Raw genomic sequence first — 26,414 nt, forward strand, 5'->3', positions numbered from 1 at the left:
AGCATTTGTAGTTGTGTTTGTGTGTTTATATGTGACAAAGTGGTTATTGATGGGACTTGTACTTGCCTGACAGGTTTCCCTCCGTCTGGGGAATCAGTCCCAGACATGAGGTAACCTGTTGTGACTGCTGAGCAGGGTTAGAAACCAGGTTCTTTTTATTGGCCGGATTCACGTGCAGTTGTCCGGCATGTAGAGACATCATCGGCCAAAATGTCCGGCGGTAAAAATACCAAATATAAATAACCATATTGCTCATAGTTTAACCTTGTAAAGCCTGAACCATCAAATGATTGCCAGAAAATTCTAATTCTTTGAAAATGGGGTTTTTATTGGACCTTCTGACAAATAAAAAAAAAATTAATGAAATAGCAATTCTCATATCTGAGTTTTAATTTGTATCATATTTGATACATTAGGCATCTTGGTGCAATTTTTTTGCTAAAAGTTTCTTATTTTTCAAACAAACTAAAACATATAAAAACAAAAAGTTAAGCTTATTAAACTTTGAGTTTCCTTCAAATTTTTCCCAAAGTAATTTCAAAACTAGAAATTATTTTTTCCATATTGCACGACAACGTCATACATATTTTGTATCTGCTATACAGCGAAAAATAAAACAACTTATTTATTGTTTATTTATTCTCTGAATTGTTCAGTTTTTAGTTGAAATCAATCAGAAAAAGACAATTATTTACTAGGGAGCCATGGCAACATTCAACCAGTCATCAATCATCATGATACAGCAGGTTGCATATATAAAAATACAATAAACATTATAAATATCTCAATTTCTACTCTAAATAAACCTCATTATGCCATTTAAACATGTTCTTAAATAATAAATACTGTATGTTGCTTTAAGGAATAATGTATGAAATGTTATAAAATTATGATTTACAGATTTTTTTTATAAATGTCCTTATATACCTGCTGTATCAATTTTGATACACACATTTTCAACACGGTTTGACTATAAATTAAGTAATGAAATGTTAATTCAATCCAGTAACTATTCCTCTTGAAGTTTCAGGAACAATTCGAAAGTTTTTTTCATCCAAACTTTTTCAAACTCTAAAAATATCTCTGAAAAACCTCCAGTGGGTCTCTGATCCACAGCTGACATTTTGGATGTCTCCAGTGACGTCCTTCTGGTGCATGGATTACTCACACCTGGTGGATTATCTGTGCACTGCATGTATCTGATTGTATAGATCAGGGTTTTTCCAGAAAAAATATATCACACTGATGATGTAGAGGTCTCAAAAACTGATGTATCAAATATGATACACTTGGTGTTATAGGGTTAGGCTGGGGTTATCCCTTTACACTGCATGTGAAAAAGTGGTTTAGTCTTATATTCGGAGTCTTCACTTTTACATAACAACATTCGTTCAGTGTCACCCAAACGCCACACATCACGTTTACTGATTGACAGCGGCACAGAGAAAGCAGTCGGACCTGAATGGTCAAAAACATCAGGAGAACGCTTCTACACTGATGACCACAGCTCTTACTTTGACGAGTTTACAGAAGGTTATGATCATATTTATGAAGAGTTTAAAGGTGACATATCACGCTTTTTTCATCAATATATATTGGTCTAAGAGGTCCCCAAAATATGTCTTTAAAGTTTATGCTCAAAAAAAACACTTTGAAATCAGATTTTGGCATGTTTGAAGAGCCCTCTTCTTCAGTCCTCCTCAGAACACTCTGTTTTCTCTCTGGCCACGCCCCCTCAGGAAGTGGATGTGCCCTTGGCTCTCCAGCACGTTGATCTAATGTTTACATGTTGGCTGAATATACACGGCTGCTCACAGACCCGCATTACTTCAACCCTCTGAATCTGATCCTGACGGAGAGGCGCCTGCAGCAGGACCTTTCTGAAGGATTGGTCACAGATTTAGTGTTTCTTGTTGTTTTATTTATCAGTATGTAGACGTGTGTCTTGGTACACAGCTACGAACATGTAGCTATGTGGCTATGCTAACTAGCGCTAGCACTTATCCATGATAAATAAAAATCATCCACTAGATCTTCAAATCTGCAGACGTGGGAAGTAAAACCGACCTCTAACAGAAAGGCAGCGGGACCTTTCTGAAGGATTGGTCACAGATTTAGTGTTTCTTGTTGTTTTATTTGTCAGTATGTCGACGTGTGTCTTGGTACACAGCTACAGCTACGACATGTAGCTATGTAGCTATGCTAACTAGCGCTAGCACTTATCCATGATAAATCAAAATCATCCACTAGATCTTCAAATCTGCAGACGTGGGGAGTAAAACCGACCTTTGTGTTTATTAAGACAGCCTACAACTAGCATGCCTCCCTCCTAAGCTCCTTGTTAGCACACATTTGTGCAGGGAATGAAAAACAGAGGAGGGATTCAGTATTATTTTATACAGTCTATGGGCTGAACAAGCTCCGAGCTCTGACTCCGTGACAGACCGGATATTGTTGTTACGTAACAAAAACACAGAAGTCTGAAACGGCTCGTTTCACACACATTTACAGAACGGTGGAGAAATCAGAACAGGGGCAGAATGGATTTTTTTCATTCTCGGGGGGTTTGTAGACATGCCAGGGACACATATTTCAGGTAGAGAACCATTAAAAAGTCCATTTTGCATGATATGTCACCTTTAATGAAGTTTAGCCTCCCAGCATGATGAGATATGAATATCAAAACAAACTTGGTGATGGCCACCTTCCATAGCACTTAAAGGGGACAGATAGCGTGCACGTGGATTACTCTCTTCAGCGCAGTGTGCAGAGGACATTACCAAACATTCATCCGTTACTTGCACGCAGAATTCGGAGCGGAGTCCGGTGCAGAGGGGCACGGAGGACACTGGACCAGAGGAGGCTCAGGTTAGAGTGAAAGTGAGGGGCTCACAGGATGACGGACAGAGGAGGCTCTGCTATTTATTTATTTATTTCTTATTTAAAAGGACCATGCATATTAATTAACACTTCTGTAAATATGCCAGAGTTAGCCAAAAGGCTAGTTTACATCTGTAGTCCCTTGCCAGATGTTAAAAAGGCTCCCTAAAAAGATCCAGATTAAACAAAGATAAAAATAGGGTAAAATAAGATCAGAATAAGAAGGTAGAGGAGAAACCAAAACACAAACAAACAAACAAAAAAGAGAAGAAAAGAAAAGTACAAATAGCACCATATGATTAAAAATGACTAAAAGCTACATAAGGACCTGATAAGACAGTCTTTGAGAAAGTGTCCATGGACATAAAATACATGGAGCAAGACAATCAGGACTCAGCAATGAGGAAATGTTAAAGAAGACACATGGAGACATAAAAGGACAACATTTAACAGTGCTGTACATATTTGCATCAGGCAGTGACTATCAATCATTAAACTAGCTGCATATTACTACAGAAATTGAACTAAAATAAATACATCAACCATGCTGCTGTCATACGGCCTTATCTGAAAGATGCCAGACATTTTAAAGTGGAGCGTTTTCTTATTACTCAGAGCATGATTTCATGTTGTGAATCAATCAAACCACCTTAAAGGTCAAAATGATTACTGATCAGTGTTCATTCTAATCGTCTTTCTTGCATGACATAAACTTCAGTGCTTATTAGATCATGAAGCGCTCTATAATGTCCATGTGAATGTAAACTGGATTATGCAAACTGTACTTTGAGAGAGAAAAATCCAGGCGTTGCGCTACAGTACAGTCATGGCCAAAAGTTTTGAGAATGACACAAATATTACATTTTCACAAAGTCTGCTGCTTCAGGGTTTTTAGGTATTTTTGTCAGATGTTTCTATGGTATAATGAAATACAATTAGAAGCATTTCATAAGTATCAAAAGCTTTTATTGAGAATTACACAGAATTCATGCAATAAGTCAATATTTGCAGTGTTGACCCTTCTTTTTCAAGACCTCTGCAATTCTCCCTGGCATGCTGTCAATCAACTTCTGGACCAAATCCTGACTGATGGCAGTCCATTCTTGCATAATCAATGCTTGGAGTTTGTCAGAATTTGTGGGTTGTTGATTGTCCACCCGACTCTTGAGGATTGACCACAAGTTCTCAATGGGCCAAGGGCCAAGGGCCCAAAATCTTAATGTTTTGTTCCCCGAGCCATTTTGTTATGACTTTTGCTTTATGGCAAGGTGCTCTATCATGCTGGAAAAGGCATTCTTCATCACCAAACTGCCCTTGGACGGTTGGGAGAAGTTGCTCTCGGAGGACGTTCTGGTACCATTCTTTATTCATGGCTGTGTTTTTAGGCAAGATTGTGAGAGAGCCCACTCCCTTGACCGAAAAGCAACCCCACACATGAATGGTCTCAGGATGCTTCACTGTTGGCAAGAGACAGGACTGATGGTAGCGCTCACCTCGTCTTCTCCGAACAAGCCTTCCTCCAGATGCCCCAAACAATGGGAAAGGGGATTCATCAGAGAAAATGACTTTACCCCAGTCCTCAGCAGTCCAGTCCCTGTACCTTCTGCAGAATATCAGTCTGTCCCTGATGTTTTTACTGGAGAGAAGTGGCTTCTTTGCTGCCCTCCTTGACGCCAGGCCTTCCTCCAAAAGTCTTCGCCTCACTGTGCGTGCAGATGCACTCACACCTGCCTGTTGCCATTCCTGAGCAAGCTCTGCACTGGTGGTGGCCCGATCCCGCAGCTGTAACACCTTCAGGAGACGGTCCTGGCGCTTGCTGGACTTTCTTGGGCGCCCTGGAGCCTGTTTGGCAACAATTGAACCTCTCTCCTTGAAGTTCTTGATAATTCGATAGACGGTTGACTGAGGTGCAATCTTACTCGCTGCAATAAACTTCCCTGTTAGGCCCTTTTTGTGCAATGCAATGATGGCTGCATGTGTTTCCTTGCAGGTAACCATGGCTAACAGATGAGGAACAATGGTGTCATGCACCATCTTCCTTTTAAAGTGTCCAGTCACTCAATCATGACAGATTGATCGCCAGCCTTGTCCTCATCAACACCCACACCTGTGTTAATGTGTGTGACACCTGTGTGTCATTGAAATGATGTTAGCTGGTCCTTTTGTGGCAGGGCTGAAATGCAGTGGAAATGTGTTTTTGGTGATAAAGTTCATTTTCAAGGCGAAGAGGGACTTTGCAATTAATTGCAGTTGAGCTGATCACTCCTCATAACATTCTGGAGTATATGCAAATTGCCATTATAAAAACTGAAACAGCAGACTTTAAAATTAATAGTTGTGTCATTCTCAAAACGTTTGGCCATGACTGTACAGCCTCTGTCCCTCCCCATCTTTCTCAATGCAGCAGGTTGGCACCGACGCGCTGTCCCCTGGTGCTTGATCATATCATTTATTAATTGATTGATTTCAAATTTTAAATGTGATTTTCTGGGTTGCTCTATATGGCCGGAATTCTGGAATATCACCGGCTGACGTAAAAAAAAAGCCTACCGTAAACTCTGCTGCTGAGTGTGTGAAGGAAAGTAGGGAATCATGTGCAAGTGAGTCAAATGTGTGGCACTTCATCCCAAACAAGTGTGTCTAACTGCACGAGTCAGGTCACACATTTCCCTTCATGTCATCCTGTCGCTGCCTAACTCGTTTAGCTGCACTACGCCTCCTGAGTCTCCGGCTTCCCGGCTGTCTGGTGTTAAAGCAGGCTGATTCTGCTGACTGCAGGATAGGCACGCAGTCACACTTAGTCTCACACACACATGCGTATTAAAGTGCTTTTCATGGGGAGAAAAGCAGCTTTGAGCAGTTTTAGCAGCAGGAGGTGAGCTGTCAGGGATTTCAAACCTTGCAAGTGCCAGGGAAGGGAGCGGCTGTGCGTGGGTATCAACACCGGGAGTGCCTGACCGGCCTACAGGAGATGAATATCTACATGCTGCTTTCACATCAAACAGGAAAGAGGGTTTAGAGGATCTCCCTACCTGACATATATATCCCCCCTACCTGTCGCAGTGTAAATGCTTTCATCTTTATATCTTAGAGATCGCACCAGACACAGAAAGTGAGACTGGAGAATGATACCTGATTTCTTACAAACCAAAGGAGAAAGTTGCGTTCTGACTGAATACTGACACTTCAGAAAGGTCAAGTGGTTTTCCTTCCTTGGTATAAATAAGTGACTGTGATTACCAATCCAGCCATGATGGTGGATGTGTTGTGACATCCTCTTAGTAGTGAATCCGAGCCTTTTAGTTCCTGAAAAAATATGATGTAAGGTGCCGGAAGGCAGGCAAATATTTAACTCTAACACGTCAGAGTGACAGTAAAAAAGCTGAACTAAACTTGAGGCATGTCGTGTTTAATTTCTCTGTACAACCACATTATACTCCTGCCAGGAACATGCTGGTGTCATTCTGTGGCTCGTCAGAGAAATTGAAAATGTTGCTGATGGCAAAAAATGAGCAACAAGCTCTCAACTGGAATATTTATCCGATTTGCACACGCTAAGTCGTGCACAAAGACGATGTGTAAACGTCTCCTGGAGATCCTGTGCACTGACTTTCAGCCAAAATGAAGATTTTATTGTGGAAATATAATTGAATGTGATAAAAACATGAAGCAGGCTGAACCAATGTTAAAAAACAGCCAACAAAAGTCACATTTATTTTCTCTTGCAAAGCGTTTTTAATTCAAGGTGAAGTCTCTCCTTAAAGTTGTGAGTTTAAAAGTATTCTCAAATAAAAGTTAGTCGAATTTAAAAGCAGCCAAGGCCAATAAAAGTTTAATAATCCACTGCTCGTGTTTTAAACTGGTTTCAAAGAAACAACAACTTTAAAGAAAATCAAATCATATCTTCCCTACAGTCTGTTCTGTCCTTTGACCAGCACATTTAATATCATTATTATTATTTATATTCTGCCTCCTGGTCATTTAGTGACATTGACATATCAGGAGGTCATTTCTCTAAGTGTGAGTTAAAGGTGACATATCACGCTTTTTTCATCAATATATATTGGTCTAAGACAGGGGTGTCAAACATACGGCCCGCGGGCCAAATCCGGCCCGCCAGAGGTTCCAATCTGGCCCACAGGACGACTTTGCAAAGTGAAAAAATTACAGAGAAGACATTAACTGTAATTTTTCAATAAAAGTAACTACTATTTCAAATTTGTTCTCTGGGGGTCTCATACAATCAAACAGCTGACAGGAGGCTCATGAACAGCGCTCCAGGATTTTTTTCTCAAAGTGAGGAAAATATATGTATACATAATCCAGCAGAAAATTCATAGACTTTTTGGACCCCTGCATACAACGCTGTCCAGCAAGCAAACCGTTCATGCTAGAGCTGAGGAGTCAATAATATTCAACTTTACCTTCTTCATTATGATAATCTCTGTTCTTTTGCTGTAAATATAACACTCTGTGTGTCAGCTGAATGGGAAACCTGTGTGTTTGGTGTGTTCACAGCAGGTTTCAGAGCTTAAAGAATATCATATTTGGCCTCACTTTGAGACTCAATATGGCGAAAAATACAACAGCTGTTTTAGTAAAAAGATAGTTCATTAAATGTGAACATTTTCATGTTACTGATACCTTCTTGCACTAAAACAGACAGAACAATTTGGAATTTTTGTTATTTATGTCCGGCCCACTTGAGATCAAATTTGGCTGTATGTGGCCCCTGGACTGAAATGAGTTTGACACCCCTGGTCTAAGAGGTCCCCAAAACATGTCTTTAAAGTTTATGCTCAAAAAAACACTTTGAAATCAGATTTTGGCATGCCTGAAGAACCCTCTTCTTCAGTCCTCCTCAGAACAGTCTGTTTTCTCTCTGACCACGCCCCCTCAGGAAGTGGATGTGCCTCTGCTGTCCAGCACGTTGATCTAATGTTTACATGTTGGCTGAATATACACGTCTGCTCAGAGATCACGTTACTTCAACCCTCTGAATCTGATCCAGAATCTGATCCTGACGGAGAGGCGCCTGCAGCAGGACCTTTCTGAACCATTGGTCACAGATTTAGTGTTTCTTGTTGTTTTATTTATCAGTATGTAGACGTGTGTCTTAGTACACACCTATGAACATGTAGCTATGTGGCTATGCTAACTAGCGCTAGCACTTATCCATGATAAGTAAAAAATCATCCACTAGATCTTCAAATCTGCAGACGTGGGGAGTAAAACCGACCTCTGCCAGAAAGGCAGCGGGACCTTTCTGAAGGATTGGTCACAGATTCTGTTACTTGTTGTCTTATTTGTCAGTATGTCGACGTATGTCTTGGTACACAGCTACAGCTACAGCTACAGCTACAGCTACAGCTACAGCTACAGCTACAGCTACAGCTACAGCTACAGCTACAGCTACGACATGTAGCTATGCTAACTAGCGCTAGCACTTTTCCATGGAAAATAAAAATCATCCACTATATCTTCAAATCTGCAGACGTGGGGAGTAAAACCAACCTCTGCCAGAAAGGCAGCAGGACCTTTCTGAAGGATTGGTCACAGATTCTGTGTTACTTGTTGTTTCATTTGTCAGTATGTCGACGTGTGTCTTGGTACACAGCTACAGCTACAGCTACGAACATGTAGCTATGTGGCTATGCTAACTAGCGCTAGCACTTTTCGATGACAAATAAAAATCATCCACTAGATCTTCAAATCTGCAGACGTGGGGAGTAAAACCGACCTTTGTGTTTATTAAGACAGCCTACAACTAGCATGCCTCCCTCCTAAGCTCCTTGTTAGCACACATGTGTGCAGGGAATGAAAAACAGAGGAGGGATTCAGTATTATTTTATACAGTCTATGGGCTGAACAAGCTCCGAGCTCTGACTCCGTGACAGACCGGATATTGTTGTTACGTAACAAAAACACTGAAGTCTGAAACGGCTCATTTCACACACATTTACAGAAAGGTGGAGAAACCAGAACAGGGGCAGAATGGATTTTTTTCATTCTCGGGAGGTTTGTAGACATGCCAGGGAAACATATTTCAGGTAGAGAACCATTAAAAAGTCAATTTTGCATGATATGTCACCTTTAAGTTTTGCAGTCACACTGGTGCTGCTTCTCTTTCTGCAAAAATTCTCTTTCACATCCTTGCCTTGGACACTAATTGTCTGAAAGTGTGAGATTTATGATTTTAGAAGCCAAGGCTTAACAACATTTTTAAAGTTTCATGGTTTCAAAACTTTTCTGTTTTATTCATCAACTATTTATGGTTCTTTTTTATCTTGTTTTTACTAAAGGCATATTCTTAAATTTCAACTTTTTATGTCCTGTGTTTTTATTGACCAGTTGTTGATTTTATTTCTATCTTGTTTTTATTAACATTGTTTTTTTTATTGATTGCTTCTTTTTTGTTTTTACCAATGATAACCTTCTTGATAATGAGCACTTTGTGACTGTGTTTGTCATGTTTTGTTTGTGCTGTTTGTTGGTTGCTGCTAAATGGAGGCTGACCCGGGACTTCAACCAGATCCGTGTACAGTCCGTCTGCGGTCCTGCTCCGTGCTCTCTCGTCCGTTAAATCCACCAGAACGCAGCATGACTGCTGGACGGCTAGAGTCATGTGACCAAGGTTTTCCCGCAGTAATTACTGAATCAAGGATTCTCCTCCTCCTCCTCTCCTCATCCATGTTGTCTTCCTGGTCCTCTGAAAACCTCTGACCTGTTGACTCCAGGCCTGGCTCCGCTCATCATGACTTTGGTTTATTGTTGTAGTTCAGTGAGATACGATCTGGTGATAACACAGAGTGTTTTATTCTGAAAATTAACCGGATGTTTTCATTTTGTTTTGGTGAAACCTGACTTCCTGTCCCGCTCCATCTGCTCTGTTGAGATTGATGCGTCATGCTCAGGCATCCGGCAAAAATAGAAGGAACGCAACAAAGCGGATCCAGTGGAAGTTAACACATTGACTAGAATAGAAACCTATCAAATACGGTGCAGTGACGGATCAGAGACAGACCGGACAAGGATCTGGTGGAATTTGGCCTTGACTCACCCACTGCAAATCAAGTCTACATACAGATGCAAGTAAGTATGACTAGCATTAGGAGTAAGCATGTTCTTGTTTTGCAAAATATGGTCCCATTGTGTGCTGTATTGTTTGTTAGTTTCTAATTCTTCATGCAACGAGTGCTTCGCTGCAAAATCTTCCACAAATATTGAGAAAAGTTACCCCTTGTGCTTTTTGGACAACTAACAACCGATGGATGTCATGCTTTAACTTTAAGCAACTCACTGCTCAGAGTTTAGACGGTCTCTTACATTCTGCAAGCATCTGTAAGGTCACAGTTTAAACATCTACATTTCTTTAAATGGTGCATTCAGGTCCCACTATAAAAATTATTGTTGACACTTTATAATCCTAAACCTGGAGGCTAAAGTGAACAAGTCTGGTCATACTGAAAAGGAATTAACTCTAGACCTGAACTTGATTTCCTCCCTGCAAAACTTGAGAGCCTGAAAATAGTTCCTTTCTTCTCAGCGTCTCAGCCCCGAGGAAACATCTTTATGGTGTGCTTTATTGCCGACCGGTGGCGACTGATCTTTTGTAATGAAGAGATTAAAAAAAGGACAATATTAAACCCCAACAAGACAGGAACAAAAGTTCAAAGCTAACTGTATTTAATAGTTCACCTGCTCTGAACTCTCCCGCCACAATAATCTTAAAGCTCCAGTCCCTGAAGTCCCTTTTCTTTGCAGTTCACCTCACCGAGAGGCTCCAACGCCACTGCTCACTTTAAGAACAGACAAAGCTTTCATCTGAGTTTAATTTCTTATGTCATTTTAAAATCACCAGTCCTTTTAAGTGTGTTTTTATTAAGGTTACATTATTTACATAAAAACAATCATTTGATCGTCTTATAATTAAACAAAACTCCTTTTTTATGACTTTGAGTTTGTTGATTGATTCTCCTCCTAATCAGGCCTTTTGCACAATTTGTATTTAGCAAACTGTTAATAATGTTCATGAAGGGGATTTTGATGGAAAAGGTATTAAACCTTTATAAGAGTGAAGTGTCAAATAATACGTTAATGTCATTTGTTATGTTCATGCATGAAGGTGAAGGGCCAACACCTCCAAACTGTGTCTTTGTCTTGTTTCTGTTATGGTCCTGATTTTTTGTTGTTTGCCCTAACCCTCTCTCTCTCTGCCTGCAGGTTGCATGGGTAGGGGCGGGGCCAGTCTCCTCAGGAGTGAGGCTCATCAGGCACACCTGTCCCTGATTTTCTCATCAGCACTGGCTTCTTAAGCCACCACCAAACACTCCTCCAGTGCCAGATTATTTCCTCTAGCCGCATGCTCCATGTCCCATTGTAGCCTTGCTCCTGAGGAGATTCAAGCCACGCTTTTCTGTTTACTTATCTCGAGTTGTTTCCAGAGGATTGATTCCTAGTTTTTTGTTTGTGAGTTTTTTGATAGAACCTTTTCCCCCTTTTTGGGTGATTTTGTGTTACTCCTATTTTGTACTTTTTCTCAGTTGTTTTTACCCGCAAGGCGCTTTAGTTGAACCTTGGTTTTTTGCTTAATAAATAATTTTTTCTCTGTACTCTGCATTTGGGTCCTGGTCCTTTGCTCAAGCCGTAACAGTTTCCTGCTGCAAACTACACCAGCCAATCAATGCAACATCATCTCATTGCTCAGCTCAGTGCAATGAAGTGATATAAAACCCAAAAGGCTCTACCGAAACAAATGTCATGATTGCTAATTGTCAAAGCACACATCACACACCGGTACAATTTGTTGTGATGCAAATTATGAGAATTTACTGAATCAAGGCAGATCATTCAAATCCTCATTGATGACAGTAAACTAGTCAGCACATGCACAGTCCTGTTTTCTATGTTTTGTCCTTTAACTTATCCAGCAGATAATATGATGAGGAAACTTGTGAGAGAAACCTCAGAATAATCACCATGCATGTTTTTCTGCCTGTACTGAGTCACATTTTGTCAGTGCCACAACTTGGCGGAAAGTCATCTGTGGTCTGGAGCACCTCAAAGCACTTTTGTCGGTCCTCCTCCTTTTGTCTATACAGCAATTACATCTCTTCCACCTGGCTTGTTTCCCTCCATCAGTCTTTATTTATATAGCGCCAAATCCCAACAAATGTTCTCCTCAGACTCTTTCCAAACAGAGCAGGTCTAGACCGTACTCTATGTTCTATTATTAACAGAGACCCAACATCAAGACAGGATCAGATCCAGTCCCATCTTACAGACAGGACTCAGTCTGATCTCATCTTAATCCATCATGAACAGAGCACTTTGCAGCATTTAGCAAGTTACAGTGGCAAGGACAAACTTCCTTTAACAGACAGAAACCTCCAGCAGGACCAGACTCATGTTAGACACACATCTGCTGAGACCGTGTTGGAGGGAGGGATAGAGGGAGATGAAGAAAGAGAGAGATGATAGTGGTGAGACGGATAGTAGTAGTTGTAGCAGCTGGAGTCTGGCACGTCCACAGCAGCAGAGATCCAGAGGAACCTACGAGACAAGGGAGCTCAGGGACTCCAGAAAGGTCTACTACTTGTTGTTCAGTCAGTGCCAAACATTGTTCATTCACTAGCCACCAACAAGCTAGCTTAAGTTAGCTGATAAGGTAAAACAACAAATGCTCTGGTTACTAGAGTACTGTATGTTGCCCATTGGGGACATTTTCAATTTCTATATGGTTTCAATAAGAGTTTTCTTCCTTTTATAAATTTCAATTCATCCAGTGTTACACTTTCCTGTCTCTTCACTAAAAGTGCACCTCTGATTGCTGGACCCTTCAAGGCTTATTTATGATGTCTTCCAGGTAGCATGTTCATCAGAGCTGCACAGAGTGAGCTATTGTGTTTGGTGACAAGAGTCACAAATTCTGCTACACTCTCAAGATTGCTTTCCAGCCACTCGATATTGCAATTCAGACGCTCTGCAGGGAAAATAGATTTTAACAAACCAACCCTGATCTCTGTTCACACGTTTAAGAGACAAACCTGATAAAGTTGAAACAATATCATCAATGTGCACACAGAATTTGCCACGTATTCACTTTTGACATTTGGCAAAATAGTAAAAAGGAAAAAGAAGGATGGTGAGACATCCTTTTCTTAAAGATATCAAAGTTCAGGCCACTGGTTGGTGCACTCCTGACTCCTGGCCCTGACCCTGTGCTGCACCCCTCACCCTCCACTCCCCACGTCTGTCTCTTTTCAGCCGTCCTATCTTCTGAAGGTAAAACGCCTCAATAAATAAACGAAAAGAAATCAAACTTCTTCAGCTCGTTGCATCCTGTAAGAATCTGTCATCCTGCAGCATGTCTGTCATACGTCCTGCTGGTGACGCTTCCTGTTGGAGAACCAGCCCCCACTAACACAATAAGGGCCTGAGAAATGATTTCGCTGAGAGAACAGCACGGCTGTCAGCCTCAGTGAGATACACTAATGGAAACAGATAGCATTTAGTTTGGGAAACAGAAGGAGGTAAAATGCATTAAGGGTTTCAAGCACAAACAAAGCAATATAACGGACCTGTGTTGGAGGAACGATGCACTTTGAGATTGTTTTGAAAGAAACATTTACCGGCAGACTGTAGTGCATGTGGACATGTCTTTGTTTGTTTGAGGCGTGTGTGTGTGTGTGTGTGTGTGTGTGTGCAAGACTTACCCACGGTGAGCTGACCGGTCAGATGTCCCAGGTCATTTCTGGCATTTACTGTCACATTTCTGTCTGATTGGAGGATCAATGGACTGTCCTGAAGAAAGAGAGAGACAGAGAAAAGGAGGATGAGTAAAACAACAGCATGTTAAAAAATGAAACACACTTACGTTTTGTTGTTTTCACACACACACACACACTGCACCCCGCAGAGCACCAGACAATACTGCATTAACCTGCAGAACCAACACTGCCTTAGCTTGTATCAACTTTCACACCGCATACTCGACTCCCTCTCCTCTGCTGGTTTGACACACTCTGCATTTCATTTGCATAATCCGTTCAAAACAGCTTCCTGTCTGAGAGTGTGTTTGCTAGTTTCCAAATGTGTGAGTATGTGTGTGTGTGTGTGTGTGTGTTCACAAAAAGGCAATTATTCCCAACCTAATGAGCTAAACACAACTGTGACCCTGACCTCTGCTCTCCACTTCAGAGTCTGATTGAGCCGCACGCTGCACACATTAGTTTACATTCAGCTGATGCGTTGCAGTGAATGCAAACCCGATGTCGGCCATTTTTATAAGCTTCCAAACTTTATCTTATAACTCACTTTCTCCCGTTTCCGTCTCTCTCCTCTTTCTTTGTTCTGTACAGTACATCAGTCTGCAACTCATCCTGCTCAGATTATGAACCCACTTCTCCCATCGCTCTCCGTTACATCGCCCCACTTACATACTTCTTCCTCTTAGTCTATTTGCCTCTCCTTCTTGCCCTCTCTCTCTCTCTTTTTCCTAAATTGCTTATTTGTTTTGGTGGCGTGAAATGAATAGCTCACAGGTGACCCAATTTCTCTGTTGATTTCCCCAACTTAATATCTTTCTGCATTATGGTCTGAATTCCAAATGAGAAACGGGTTAAAATTGGAAAGTTGTTGATCCGTTGAAATGGAAAAATCCCTCGTTTGCCCCTCCTCCTCTTGCTCTTCACTCTCAATCTTCCTCTCGCCCCCCCTTACATTCCATTTGTTCTGGGTGGATATTCATTGTTTTGCGCGTAAGAGGCCAAATTTCTAATATGTCACACCTGTCTGTGCTCTATTTGGGAGCATCCAGAGACTGCAGGGGTGAGCTGATCACAAACACAAACATGAAACCACTGCATGGGAATGAGGCGCAATTACAACTCACAGAAAAGCACACACAAGAAGCAATCCCACACAACTGCAAATTTGCCTTGTGTATGACAACATGTGGGTAATTAACATATCCTTGATGTACACACACGAGCATCCAAATGAGTGATCAGGTGCAGGTTCTTCCCAACCTCAGCCTCTTTGCAAGCAAACACACCACCCACTTAGACAATCAGGTAACAAATTTGCAGACAACAACTGATGCTTATTGTGCATCGCCTCTCTCATCTGTTTCCCAACGCATGTGCTGGATTAATTATTTTCAACGGGGCGTGTGATAGGCTTCACTATATTATCTTTCCACTCTGTTTAAAGCCACGGACGCTTTGTAAAGCTTGACAGATGTAATGTGCTGCGAATCATTCCAGCTCGATGGGCAGTGTGCATGAACAGGCCTGATCCCATTCACTTAGTGCAGGACTCAGTCATTTAGAAGTGCAACCATAGACGGAAAATCTGATTTGATTAAGCACTCATATGCAAATGAAAGGAAACGCAGACTGTAAATAATTGCTGCATATTAAACAGCTGCTAATTTCTATTTACACAACAGCTGATTGAAGCAAAACAAACTGCTTGGTGGAGCTTTTATGGCAAGTGTAGGGGTAGGTAACAATAACAGCTTGGCCTCTTTGATTGAACGGTCCATTCTTACATGAAGGCGGTCGATCATAATTACAGCTGACGTCAGCAGAATCAACAGCTCCTTAACACCTTCGCAAACAATTTCCAGTGAAGCACCTATAGCTCGTTTTGAAAGCATATACAGACATGGCCAAAAGTTTTGAGAATGACACAACTATTAATTTTCACAAAGTCTGCTGCTTCAGTTTTTATAATGGCAGTTTGCATATACTCCAGAATGTTATGAGGAGTGATCAGCTCAACTGCAATTAATTGCAAAGTCCCTCTTTGCCTTGAAAATGAACTTTATCACCAAAAACACATTTCCACTGCATTTCAGCCCTGCCACAAAAGGACCAGCTAACATAATTTCAATGACACACAGGTGTCACACACATTAACACAGGTGTGGGTGTTGATGAGGACAAGGCTGGCGATCAATCTGTCATGATTGAGTGACTGGACACTTTAAAAGGAAGATGGTGCATGACACCATTGTTCCTCATCTGTTAGCCATGGTTACCTGCAAGGAAACACGTGCAGCCATCATTGCATTGCACAAAAAGGGCTTAACAGGGAAGTTTATAGCAGCCAGTAAGATTGCACCTCAGTCAACCGTCTATAGAATTATCAAGAACTTCAAGGAGAGAGGTTCAATTGTTGCCAAACAGGCTCCAGGGCGCCCAAGAAAGTCCAGCAAGCGCCAGGACCGTCTCCTGAAGGTGTTACAGCTGCGGGATCGGGCCACCACCAGTGCAGAGCTTGCTCAGGAATGGCAGCAGGCAGGTGTGAGTGCATCTGCACGCACAGTGAGGCGAAGACTTTTGGAGGAAGGCCTGGTGTCAAGGAGGGCAGCAAAGAAGCCACTTCTCTCCAGTAAAAACATCAGGGACAGACTGATATTCTGCAGAAGGTACAGGGACTGGACTGCTGAGGACTGGGGTAAAGTCATTTTCTCTGATGAATCCCCTTTCCGATTGTTTGGGGCATCTGGAGGAAGGCTTGTTCAGAGAAGACGAGGTGAGCGCTACCATCAGTCCTGTCTCTTGCCAACAGTGAAGCATCCTGAGACCATTCATGTGTGGGGTTGCTTTTCGGTCAAGGGAGTGGGCTCTCTCACAATCTTGCCTAAAAACACAGCCATGAATAAAGAATGGTACCAGAACGTCCTCCGAGAGCAACTTCTCCCAACCATCCAAGGGCAGTTTGGTGATGAAGAATGCCTTTTCCGGCATGATGGAGCACCTTGCCATAAAGCAAAAGTCATAACAAAATGGCTCGGGGAACAAAACATTAAGATTTTGGGCCCTTGGCCAGGAAACTCCCCAGATCTTAATCCCATTGAGAACTTGTGGTCAATCCTCAAGAGGCGGGTGGACAATCAAAAACCCACAAATTCTGACAAACTCCAAGCATTGATTATGCAAGAATGAACTGCCATCAGTCAGGATTTGGTCCAGAAGTTGATTGACAGCATGCCAGGGAGAATTGCAGAGGTCTTGAAAAAGAAGGGTCAACACTGCAAATATTGACTTATTGCATGAATTCTGTGTAATTCTCAATAAAAGCTTTTAATACTTATGAAATGCTTCTAATTGTATTTCATTATACCATAGAAACATCTGACAAAAACACCTAAAAACCCTGAAGCAGCAGACTTTGTGAAAATGTAATATTTGTGTCATTCTCAAAACTTTTGGCCATGACTGTACAGACACACATAAGTGCCAAGGCATGCATCGCTGAGGCACAGTCATACCCTGATGACACCAGTTTCAAAAAATGGACGGCATTAAAGGCTCCCAAAAGTGGATCTCCTTACCCACTGGCTGCAACAAAGGTGATATTTTTCCTCGTGGCTGAGTCAAACTATAAAATTAGCACTAAGTTTGTCTCTTACACGATGCCTGTCACAACAGTTGGCTCTCATCAGGCTGATTTATGTCCAAGTATTAACTTTTAATGAGGTGTCTGATGCTGAAGGTAGTGGTGTTACAGCATGATTGACAGCTCTGTTGACAACAACGGCTCCTGCGGCGTAGTTCACCAGATTTGCACAGTAGAGGAAGGACAGCGAGATTATCAACTTCAGGCCAACAGAAGAAAGTGTTCAGCTGTAGACTTCCTCGACCTGAGGGGTCCTTTCCATTTCAGTGGGGTATTAAATGTGAAGTTTTCAATTTCACAGCTCCACCAACTAATTCCCGTTGCACAGACTCTAGCTCCAGTGCAGTATGTCTGGAAGATACCTTGGCTTCATCTTTTTTTTTTTGAAAATATATTTATTGCTTTTATAAACATAGAAAATACAGACTTGACAACACACAAACAAAGCAAAACTTAAAAAAATAAAAGCTAACCCCCCCCCCCCCCCCCCCCCCTCCCAAAAGGAGGCTTCATCTTTTTAAGGCCATCTTAAGATGCTTTTCAACCGCAGGAACTTTCCCCAGGAACTAGAGACCTTTTGAGGAACTATGCATGTTTTGACAGCAGGAACCAGGGTCTAGATTTAGTTCCTGGGTAGTTAATTTCCCACTGAAAAAGTCCCTGCTTGGTGGGGGTAGTACTTTCCAAAGGTACAGGAACTTTGGAGGCGGGGCCTGCAATACTGAACGTTTCTGATTGGTAGAGTACCTTCAGTGTTTTTATTTCACTCGCCGTCCACTTGGTTTAATAACTCCTGAACATTGGTCTTCCCTAAGCCTCACAGTGTGAATGCGTCTCTTTCGGCTCCCGGTGTTCCAGTCTGAAGAGTGACCCTGTAAACTGGAGACCTTCAGCTGAACGTGTCAGTGTTTGTGGAGTTTACAACAGCTGTTGAAACACAGAAGGAGTCCTCGGGAATGCAGCCTAGTTTAGTTTTTATTCAAATGTCCAAATATCCTCATCAGATATTTAATGATCGTTTAAAGACGTTTGTGAGGGATGCATCCGGATGAAAGTCTCCAGTTAACACGGTCGCTCTTTAAACTGGAACACCGGTCGATCTCTGCCACGGCTTTTACATTTCTTTAAGTTGAATGTTTTGAAACGGCTTTGCTACTCCCGCTTTTCGCCTTCTAAGTGTGCATTCAGTGAATCGATTGTTAATAACAAACAGCAACAGGCTAACTATAGTGTTGCACATGCCTGTCTGTCTCCTTCTATGGTGTCATATTTGTTGTATGGCCTTCATCTTTGTCTTACTGCCCTCTACTCATCTGGCGGTGCAGTGCAATTACTTTTTCCTTCTCCATACGTCACTGACCTGATTTGTGTAATCTCCACAGGACTTCAGGCCTAGATGGAAACACAGACAACAATGTGGCCACAGGAACCAAAAGCACCTTTATATGGTCAGTGGATATATAATTTAGATGTCTTCTCTCTGTTGATGAAACTCCAGTGTGAGCCATGTGCAAAAACATCCTGCATGCTAAATGGAATACATTCAGGAATCAGGATTTGAAGAATGGGCTACATTTAAAATCCTCTACACAGACCTACAGTATGGAAATACACATCTGCTGCTTATTTGTACCAGCACGGTCTTTGCAGCAGAGCTATCTCATTAAAAAACATGCCTGAGCGTATTATAGTCGTGTATTCCTCGACATTTATTGGGTTGAGAATCAGTGTTCTGCAGCGTTAATGCTTCATTTCTCTTCATGAAAGCCTCTCTCTAAATTTGTGATCTGCAGTGAAGTCTGCACGATGTTTGATGAAGGTTGGACACTTTCTCACTTTAATGTTAGTCTGATGTCGGACATGCTTTTTTAAGTTCCTTTCAAAAGCTTTTTGCTCAGCAGGATGGAAACCGTTTCATTTCTTAGATGTTGTGATGCATATATCAGCTCCAACAATGTTTGATGTCAGAAATTCAATTGCTATTTGAATCTGGGAAGAGCTTGTGTTTGTGTGTTCAATGTTTGGACTTTTGTGTTTGGTTTCCTTGCTGTTTGCATTAAAATTAATATATTCTATTGAACCATGACATTACAGCAACGCCAGTTTTTCATGCCAGGAGCAGACTACTGCTGCCCAACATGGATGATTAACACATACACAAACACACGCTCTCTCACCGGCTGCCAACAAATCATGCTGTGGCCAATTTCCAACCAGCTCCAATGGTTACAGATGAGACCACCTCAGACTCAACGCCACCTAACACCACAGTCACACACAACACGTCTGCATATGCACACTGATTAGACACTGCAGCGTAAGACCTCCTCTCCGGGTTTACATATGAAACACATCAAACATGCACACATCAGCCTTTGTTACATGCATTACGTTCATCTCAAGCACACATACAGATACAGGTGAATAAGCATTTTATCAAGTCCATTTTCTAATTTCAGAACTTCTTCTGACCTACAAAGCTCTAAATGGTCGGACACCTGCGTATCTCAAAGAGCTCATAGTGCCCTATTACCCCTCTAGAACTCTACACTCCCAACATGCAGGCCTGCTCATCGTACCTAAAGTCTCTAAAAGTAGTATGGGAGGTAGAGCCTTCAGTTATCAGATCCCTTTCCTTTGGAATCATCTACCAGTCAGGGTCCGGGAGGCAGACACCCTCTCTACTTTTAAGAGTAGGCTTCAAACTTTCCTTTTTGATAAAGCTTATAGTTAGAGCTGGATCACACAGGACTTCCACCAGATCCGTGTCTGGTCCGCCGATCCGCTGCAGTCCGGCTCCGTGCTCTCTCATGCGTCAACACCCACCGGTTGCATTTTCGGAACGCAGCACGGAGCAGGACCTCCGGACAGCTGGAGTCATGTGACTGAAGTTTCCCCGGTGTAATCACTGAATCAAGGATTCTCCTCCTCCTCTCCTCATCCATGTTGTCTTTCTGGTGCTCTGAAAACCTCTGACCTGTTGACTCCAGGCCTGGCTCCGCTCATCATGATGGTTTGTTGTTGTAGTTAAGTGAAATACGATCTGGTGATAACACAGAGTGTTTTATTCTGAAAATTAACCGGATGTTTTCATTTTGTTTTGGTGAAACCTGACTTCCTGTCATGCTCCATTGATCCGTTGCGTTCCGGATTGAGGATGCAGCCTGAACGCAACGGATCAGATCCAGTGGAAGTTAACACATTGACTAGATTAGAAACTTATCAGATCCGGTGCCGCAACGGACCGGAGACGGATCTGATGTATTTGGCCGTCAGGCTTGGACCAGCTCTTAGTTATGCTGCTATAGGCTCAGACTGCCGGGGGAACTGGCACACAGGGATCCTATATAAAAAAGCAAACACATGGAATAGTCATGTCCAACTCACCCAGTGTTAGTTTTTAGCTTTATTGGGTTCTATGAAATGGAACACACGCCCGACTTCAGGAGTCAAAACCAGGAGAAATTTGCATTTTTCAATAAATCAAATGTTTGATATAATTTATTTCTGCACTTTGCACAGAGCTGAGTGAGTCACACATGCTCATTGAAGGTCCACTCTTATCCTAATAAAGCTCAAACCCAACAGAATTAAGTCTAAAGTTCAAGCAGCAGTTCAAACACTGGCTCAATGTACTCAAAGAAATACCCAAATCACACAGATGTGGATCTTTGAAATGTTAATGATAGGAGCAGGTTTATTCGCAGCACAAACGGACTCCTATAGCATCACTCAAATGTGTTGCATAACTCATCTATGGTGCTTCTTTATGCCAAGTCTATCTTTGCTATCTCCCTCTTCAACTCTCTGCGTCGTTCCTCCGTCTCTTGTCTCGCTCGTATATCTCCCCTCATCATGTGAAGTGCGCACACCAGCATGAATAAATCCACTGAAGGCACATGCGCGTCATCGTCTCTCCTGTGAGCTGACACCACATACACCGCTGCGCCATCAATTCAGTTAATAGTTTAATTTCACTTTGATTATAAATACAGGCGCAGGCATGCCAGCCTAAGGTAGCCAATGTAATTAGTCAGGTAATAATAAGCCACAGACTCATAGCTCATCATCGCAGCCTCCAGCCACCGGTACAGATGGGGCCTAATAAGAGCTCGTAGCCTGTCTGTCACACCGCCTGTCTCACTGCTTTATCTGACCGTCTGTGTGACGTCAGCCTGATTGCCGTGTCCAGCTCCCACATCGGTCTGTCTTACTGGCTGTGTAGCTTCATCAAATCAGCAAAGCCTCATTCACAATACATTAGCTTGATTCATCTTTCGCCATTACCTTAATAACAGCTTTCAGCTCTCCTGACTGTTCCTGTGATTGCCTCTCACACCTCACTCTCCATCCCTCCATCTGTCTGAAAGGTTGTGGACATGCGACTAGAAGTACCTTCATCTGCCAATCTTATAAAAAGCTCTCCATCACTCCTCTCTCTCAGTATCCTTCCTCCCAAAATGCCCCCTCTGCAGTTGATCCTCCTCCTTCCTGGGGGGCATTCAGTTGAAACTTTATTTTATACTCTAGTATAAAGTTGGTCAAATTGAACTCAGCGGTTAAAAAATGTAGACTTTGCTCTGTGCCATGTCCGACCTCACCTCCTCCATACAACTAACACTTTTTTTTTTTTAACTAGTGCATAAACTTTCTCAGGCAGCCGACACAAAATAAATAAGACAAATTGGAGCTCAATAAATCCAGTCCTCAGCTTGTCTCTAACTGCATCTGTTCATCACATTAGGTGGTAGTGTACAGCTGGTTTGTCCAGTCTTTCCAACAGGTCTTGATGAGCAATAAGGGGTTTCTAAAAGAGTAAGGATGAGGCTAACATGAAGATAGTTAGCTTAATTATTGAACCAAAATAAAGGCTTATTTGGAGGGGTTTAAAGGTGACATATCATGCAAAATGGACTTTTTAATGGTTCTCTACCTGAAATATGTGTCCCTGGCATGTCTACAAACCCCCCTGAAAATGAAAAGAATCCATTCTGCCCCTGTTCTGATTTCTCCACCTTTCTGTAAATGTGTGCTGAAACCAGCTGTTTCAGATTTCAAGTGTTTTTGTTACGTCACCACAATATCCGGTCTGTAAAAGAGTCAGAGCTCAGGGCTTGTTCAGCCCATAGACTGTATAAAATACAACTCAACCCCTCCTCTGTTTTTCATTCCATGCACACGTGTGCTAACAAGGAGCTTAGGAGGGAGGCATGCTAGTTGTAGGCTGTCTTAATAAACACAAAGGTCGGTTTTACTCCCGACTTCTGCAGATTTGAAGATCTAGTGGATGATTTTTAGTTTTCATGGATAAGTGCTAGCGATAGTTAGCATAGCCACATAGCTACATGTTCATAGCTGTAGCTGTGTACCAAGACACCCGTCAACATACTGACAGTTAAAACAACAAGAAACACTAAATATGTGACCAATGGTTCAGAAAGGTCCTGCTGCCTTTCTGGCAGAGGTCGGTTTTACTCCCCACGTCTGCAGATTTGAAGATCTAGTGGAGGATTTTTATTTTTCATGGAAAAGTGCTAGCGCTAGTTAGCATAGCCACATAGCGACATGTTCGTAGCTGTGTACCAAGACACACGTCGACATACTGACAAATAAAACAACAAGAAACACTAAATCTGTGACCAATCCTTCAGAAAGGTCCTGCTGCAGGTGCCTCTCAGTCAGGATCAGATTCTGGATCAGATTCAGAGGGTTGAAGTAACGCGGGTCTGTGAGCAGCCGTGTATATTCAGCCAACATGTAAACATTAGATCAACGTGCTGGAGAGCCGAGGCACATCCACTTCCTGAGGGGGCGTGGTCAGAGAGAAAACAGACTGATCTGAGCAGGGCTGAAGAAGAGGGTTTTTCAGGCAGACCAAAATCTGATTTCAAAGTGTTTTTTTGAGCATAAACTTTAAAGACATGTTTTGGGGACCTCTTAGACCAATATATATTGATGAAAAAAGCGTGATATGTCACCTTTAAGGTCTGATCACCAGAGCTGTTTCGGACCAGACCTTTAAACAAACTCTACTTTGTTTCCTCTGGTACATTTGGAGCGGTGTGGAAGCTCATTTGAACTCTGGTGAACTCTGGTCCACATGAAAACAGGGTCTTGGTTTGCTTCCAAGCGAATAATGGTGCAGTTTGTTTGGGTTGTGAAAGCAAAGTGGACCAACTTGTACACCAAAGTCAGGAAGTGGCGTAAAATGCAGTGAAGAAAAAAGTAAAACAATGATTTGGAATGTGATTCTATCTTTTATATGATTTATAGACATATATTTTCTTTAATACTTTCAAATCCATGTCTGTGTAACCAGGGTAAAGCATTGTACGCTCGCCTTCTTCTTTTAAACTGTTTCATTCATCTCATGTAAAGAACAACATGCAGGACAGCTCGCTGCCTCGCCTGCTGCTCACACTGGGCGCCTTCTTATGAAACACATATATTATGTGAACACTAAAGCAAAAGCAGAAACCCCAAGACTGCATACATTTGATGTTACTCCATTGTTTATGTTCTAGTCAATACAGGAGCCGTTTTCTTCTTCTTCTTCTTCTTCTTCTTCTTCTTCTTCTTCTTCTTCTTCTTCTTCTTCTTCTTCTTCTTCTTCTTCTTCTTCTGTGTTTGTTTGGCACAATGAGTCCCCGGGCTATCACTTGTGAAAACGACCTTCAGATTTCTTAATTACATAGATGTCACAAAGCGGCAACCTCTGGTGTTAGAAAATGAAGCCAATGCAGATGTTCTTAATCCTGCAGTTCCTCGAGTATCCACTGGAGGCTGGCTACAAAAGCCCATTGGACCCCATTAACGCCCCGATGTTAAAGCTCCACCTCTGTGTCTTTGTAAACACTGAGTCAAAGCCGGGTTGAGTCAGTTCTTCCAGTATTACCTCCTTTCGACCAACGAGTTGCTCATGCTGGTTCGGAGCTGAACTCGAGAACCAACACGGCACCCGTTTGTTTTTCCAACCGCTCGAGCCCGTGGAAGAGGCACGTCATGACGACATGATCTACGTGACCGCTTTTCCCAGCAGCGCTAGTGTGAACTGTCCCGATAGCGGACAGAGGCAGCTTGTCTCCTCAGCCAACCACTGCTTAAGAGTTGGAGCCGCTCTGGAACCAGTTCTCCCAGCTGGGAGCCGGTTCACTGACAGTCGAAACACGAAAAAACGGTTCTTAATTGAGCACCGGCTCCAAACCGGCCCTGAAACTGCCTTGGTCGAAAAAGGGTATATCAATCAATCAATCAATCAATCAATCAATCAATCTTTATTTGTATAGCGCCAAATCCCAACAAACATTATCTCAAGATGCTTTTACAAACATAGGAGGTCTAGACCACACTATGTCAATATACATTTAATCTATCAGAATATATATCTAAAAAAAGAAACGTTCATCAAAGACAACAGATTGACCATAATCCTCCTGTCAGCCACCACCTCCACAGGGTCCAGGACTGAGCTGGCCTTCTTAACCAGTGTGTTCAGTCTTACTCTCCTGTATCCTGTCCGCCCACAGCAGGTGAAATCCTTCCAATGTGGCGTTTGTGTCCGGTGTTAGCTCTGTTAGCATGTTGCTACTCTGCCAGTATTCCCTCTGGTGCTGGGTTAGCTCTTCCACCTTATCGTAGATAGATCTTACATTCCCCAGTCAGGGTCCGGGAGGCAGACACCCTCTCCACTTTTAAGAGTAGGCTTAAAACTTTCCTTTTTGATAAAGCTTATAGTTAGAGCTGGATCAGGCTTGGACCAGCTTTTGTCATGCTGCTATAGGCCTAGACTGCCGGGGGAACTGGCACACTGACACACTGGGATCCTCGCTCACCCCCTTCCCCTCAACCCCTTCATCACTTACTTTAACTCTGCCTGTCCCATTAAAGTTACTAACCATAGACCTTTCTGGAGTCCCTGAGCTCCATTGTCTCATAGATTCTTCTGAGCTGCCGTAGACGTCCTCCTGCTGTGGACGATCTGGAATCCAGCTGATACGGACGTGCTGGACTCCAGCGGCAACAGCTTCTACGAATCATCTCATCACTATCCCTTCTCTCTCTTACTCCCCTCTATCTGTCTTTCCAGACCCAACTCGGTCTCAGCAGATGTCTGTCTAACATGAGTCTGGTTCTGCCTGAGGTTTCTGCCTGTTAAAAGGAAGTTTTTCCTCACCACTGTAACTAGCTAAATACTGCGATGTGCAATGCTCATGGTGGATTAAGGTGGGGTCAGACTGAGTCTTACCCTGTCTTGGTGTTGGGTCTCTGTTCATAATTTGACATAGAGTGGTCTAGACCTCCTATGTTTGTAAAAGCGTCTTGAGATAACGTTTGTTGTGATTTGGCGCTATACAAATAAAGATTGATTGATTGATAACGGTGGGTGGAAGGACAGGTCCATGTCGTCTTTTCTTAGCTTGCACCTCAGTACCAGCACGTCGTCCTTGCCTCCTTCTCCTCAGCTCGCAGGGAACATCGGGCCTAGCATCGTTTAGCATCAACATGCTAGGGGCTGCTAACAGCTGATCTCGTATGTCAACAATGTTACCATGGATACAAGCAGGATCTCCGGACACACACAGGAACAAAAATAGTAAAAACACCACTGCAAACGTAGCCAGTTTGGTGTCTATGGCCAACAAATGAGTCATTAAAAGTCATGACAGGCTCCAAATACAAAGAGAACTAAACAGATATGAAAAAAGGTTGAAAAAAAAGAGAGCTGCTGCAACAAGCAGCCACTCGAGCGGCGCATGCGCACATATATGGTGACCACCATTGTTTAACCCTCTTCAGAAACTAACAGTGAGGTCACTGAGACATGTTTTACACACTCTATGGATGTTTCATATTATCTGCTTTTCAGTGTTAGTATGTACTGAGGCTGCAAAGAGTGGTCGTGATTAGTAAAGTTCTTGTAAGAAAGTGAAGTAGTTGAAGACTTGAGGAGTTAAGAGAGAAAGGGAGTGATGTTTGAACTAATCAGTGCAGACAGGTCCATGGTCTATAGTCAGAGCAAAAACAGAACACCAATCAAACAATGTGTGATGAAGAGCCTGCGGTGTCCCTCCATTCCTCTTAAAACTTTAATTCAGCTAATTAGCAGCCACTATTAAATAAGTGAT

General features: G+C 42.4%; 1 protein-coding gene across 1 annotated transcript in view; it reads right to left on the reverse strand.

Annotated features, from left to right (window-relative positions):
• Nucleotides 1-26,414, reverse strand: part of LOC117815294 (zeta-sarcoglycan) — a 365,700-nt gene that overhangs the window by 156,963 nt on the left and 182,323 nt on the right. Inside the window, exon 3 of the mRNA XM_034686927.1 lies at nucleotides 13,596-13,683. Within this exon, the coding sequence (XP_034542818.1) occupies nucleotides 13,596-13,683 (88 nt within the window). The remainder of the gene's footprint in view (nucleotides 1-13,595; nucleotides 13,684-26,414) is intronic.

Source organism: Notolabrus celidotus, chromosome 7 (assembly GCF_009762535.1).
Source record: "Notolabrus celidotus isolate fNotCel1 chromosome 7, fNotCel1.pri, whole genome shotgun sequence".
Lineage (NCBI taxonomy): Eukaryota > Metazoa > Chordata > Actinopteri > Labriformes > Labridae > Notolabrus > Notolabrus celidotus.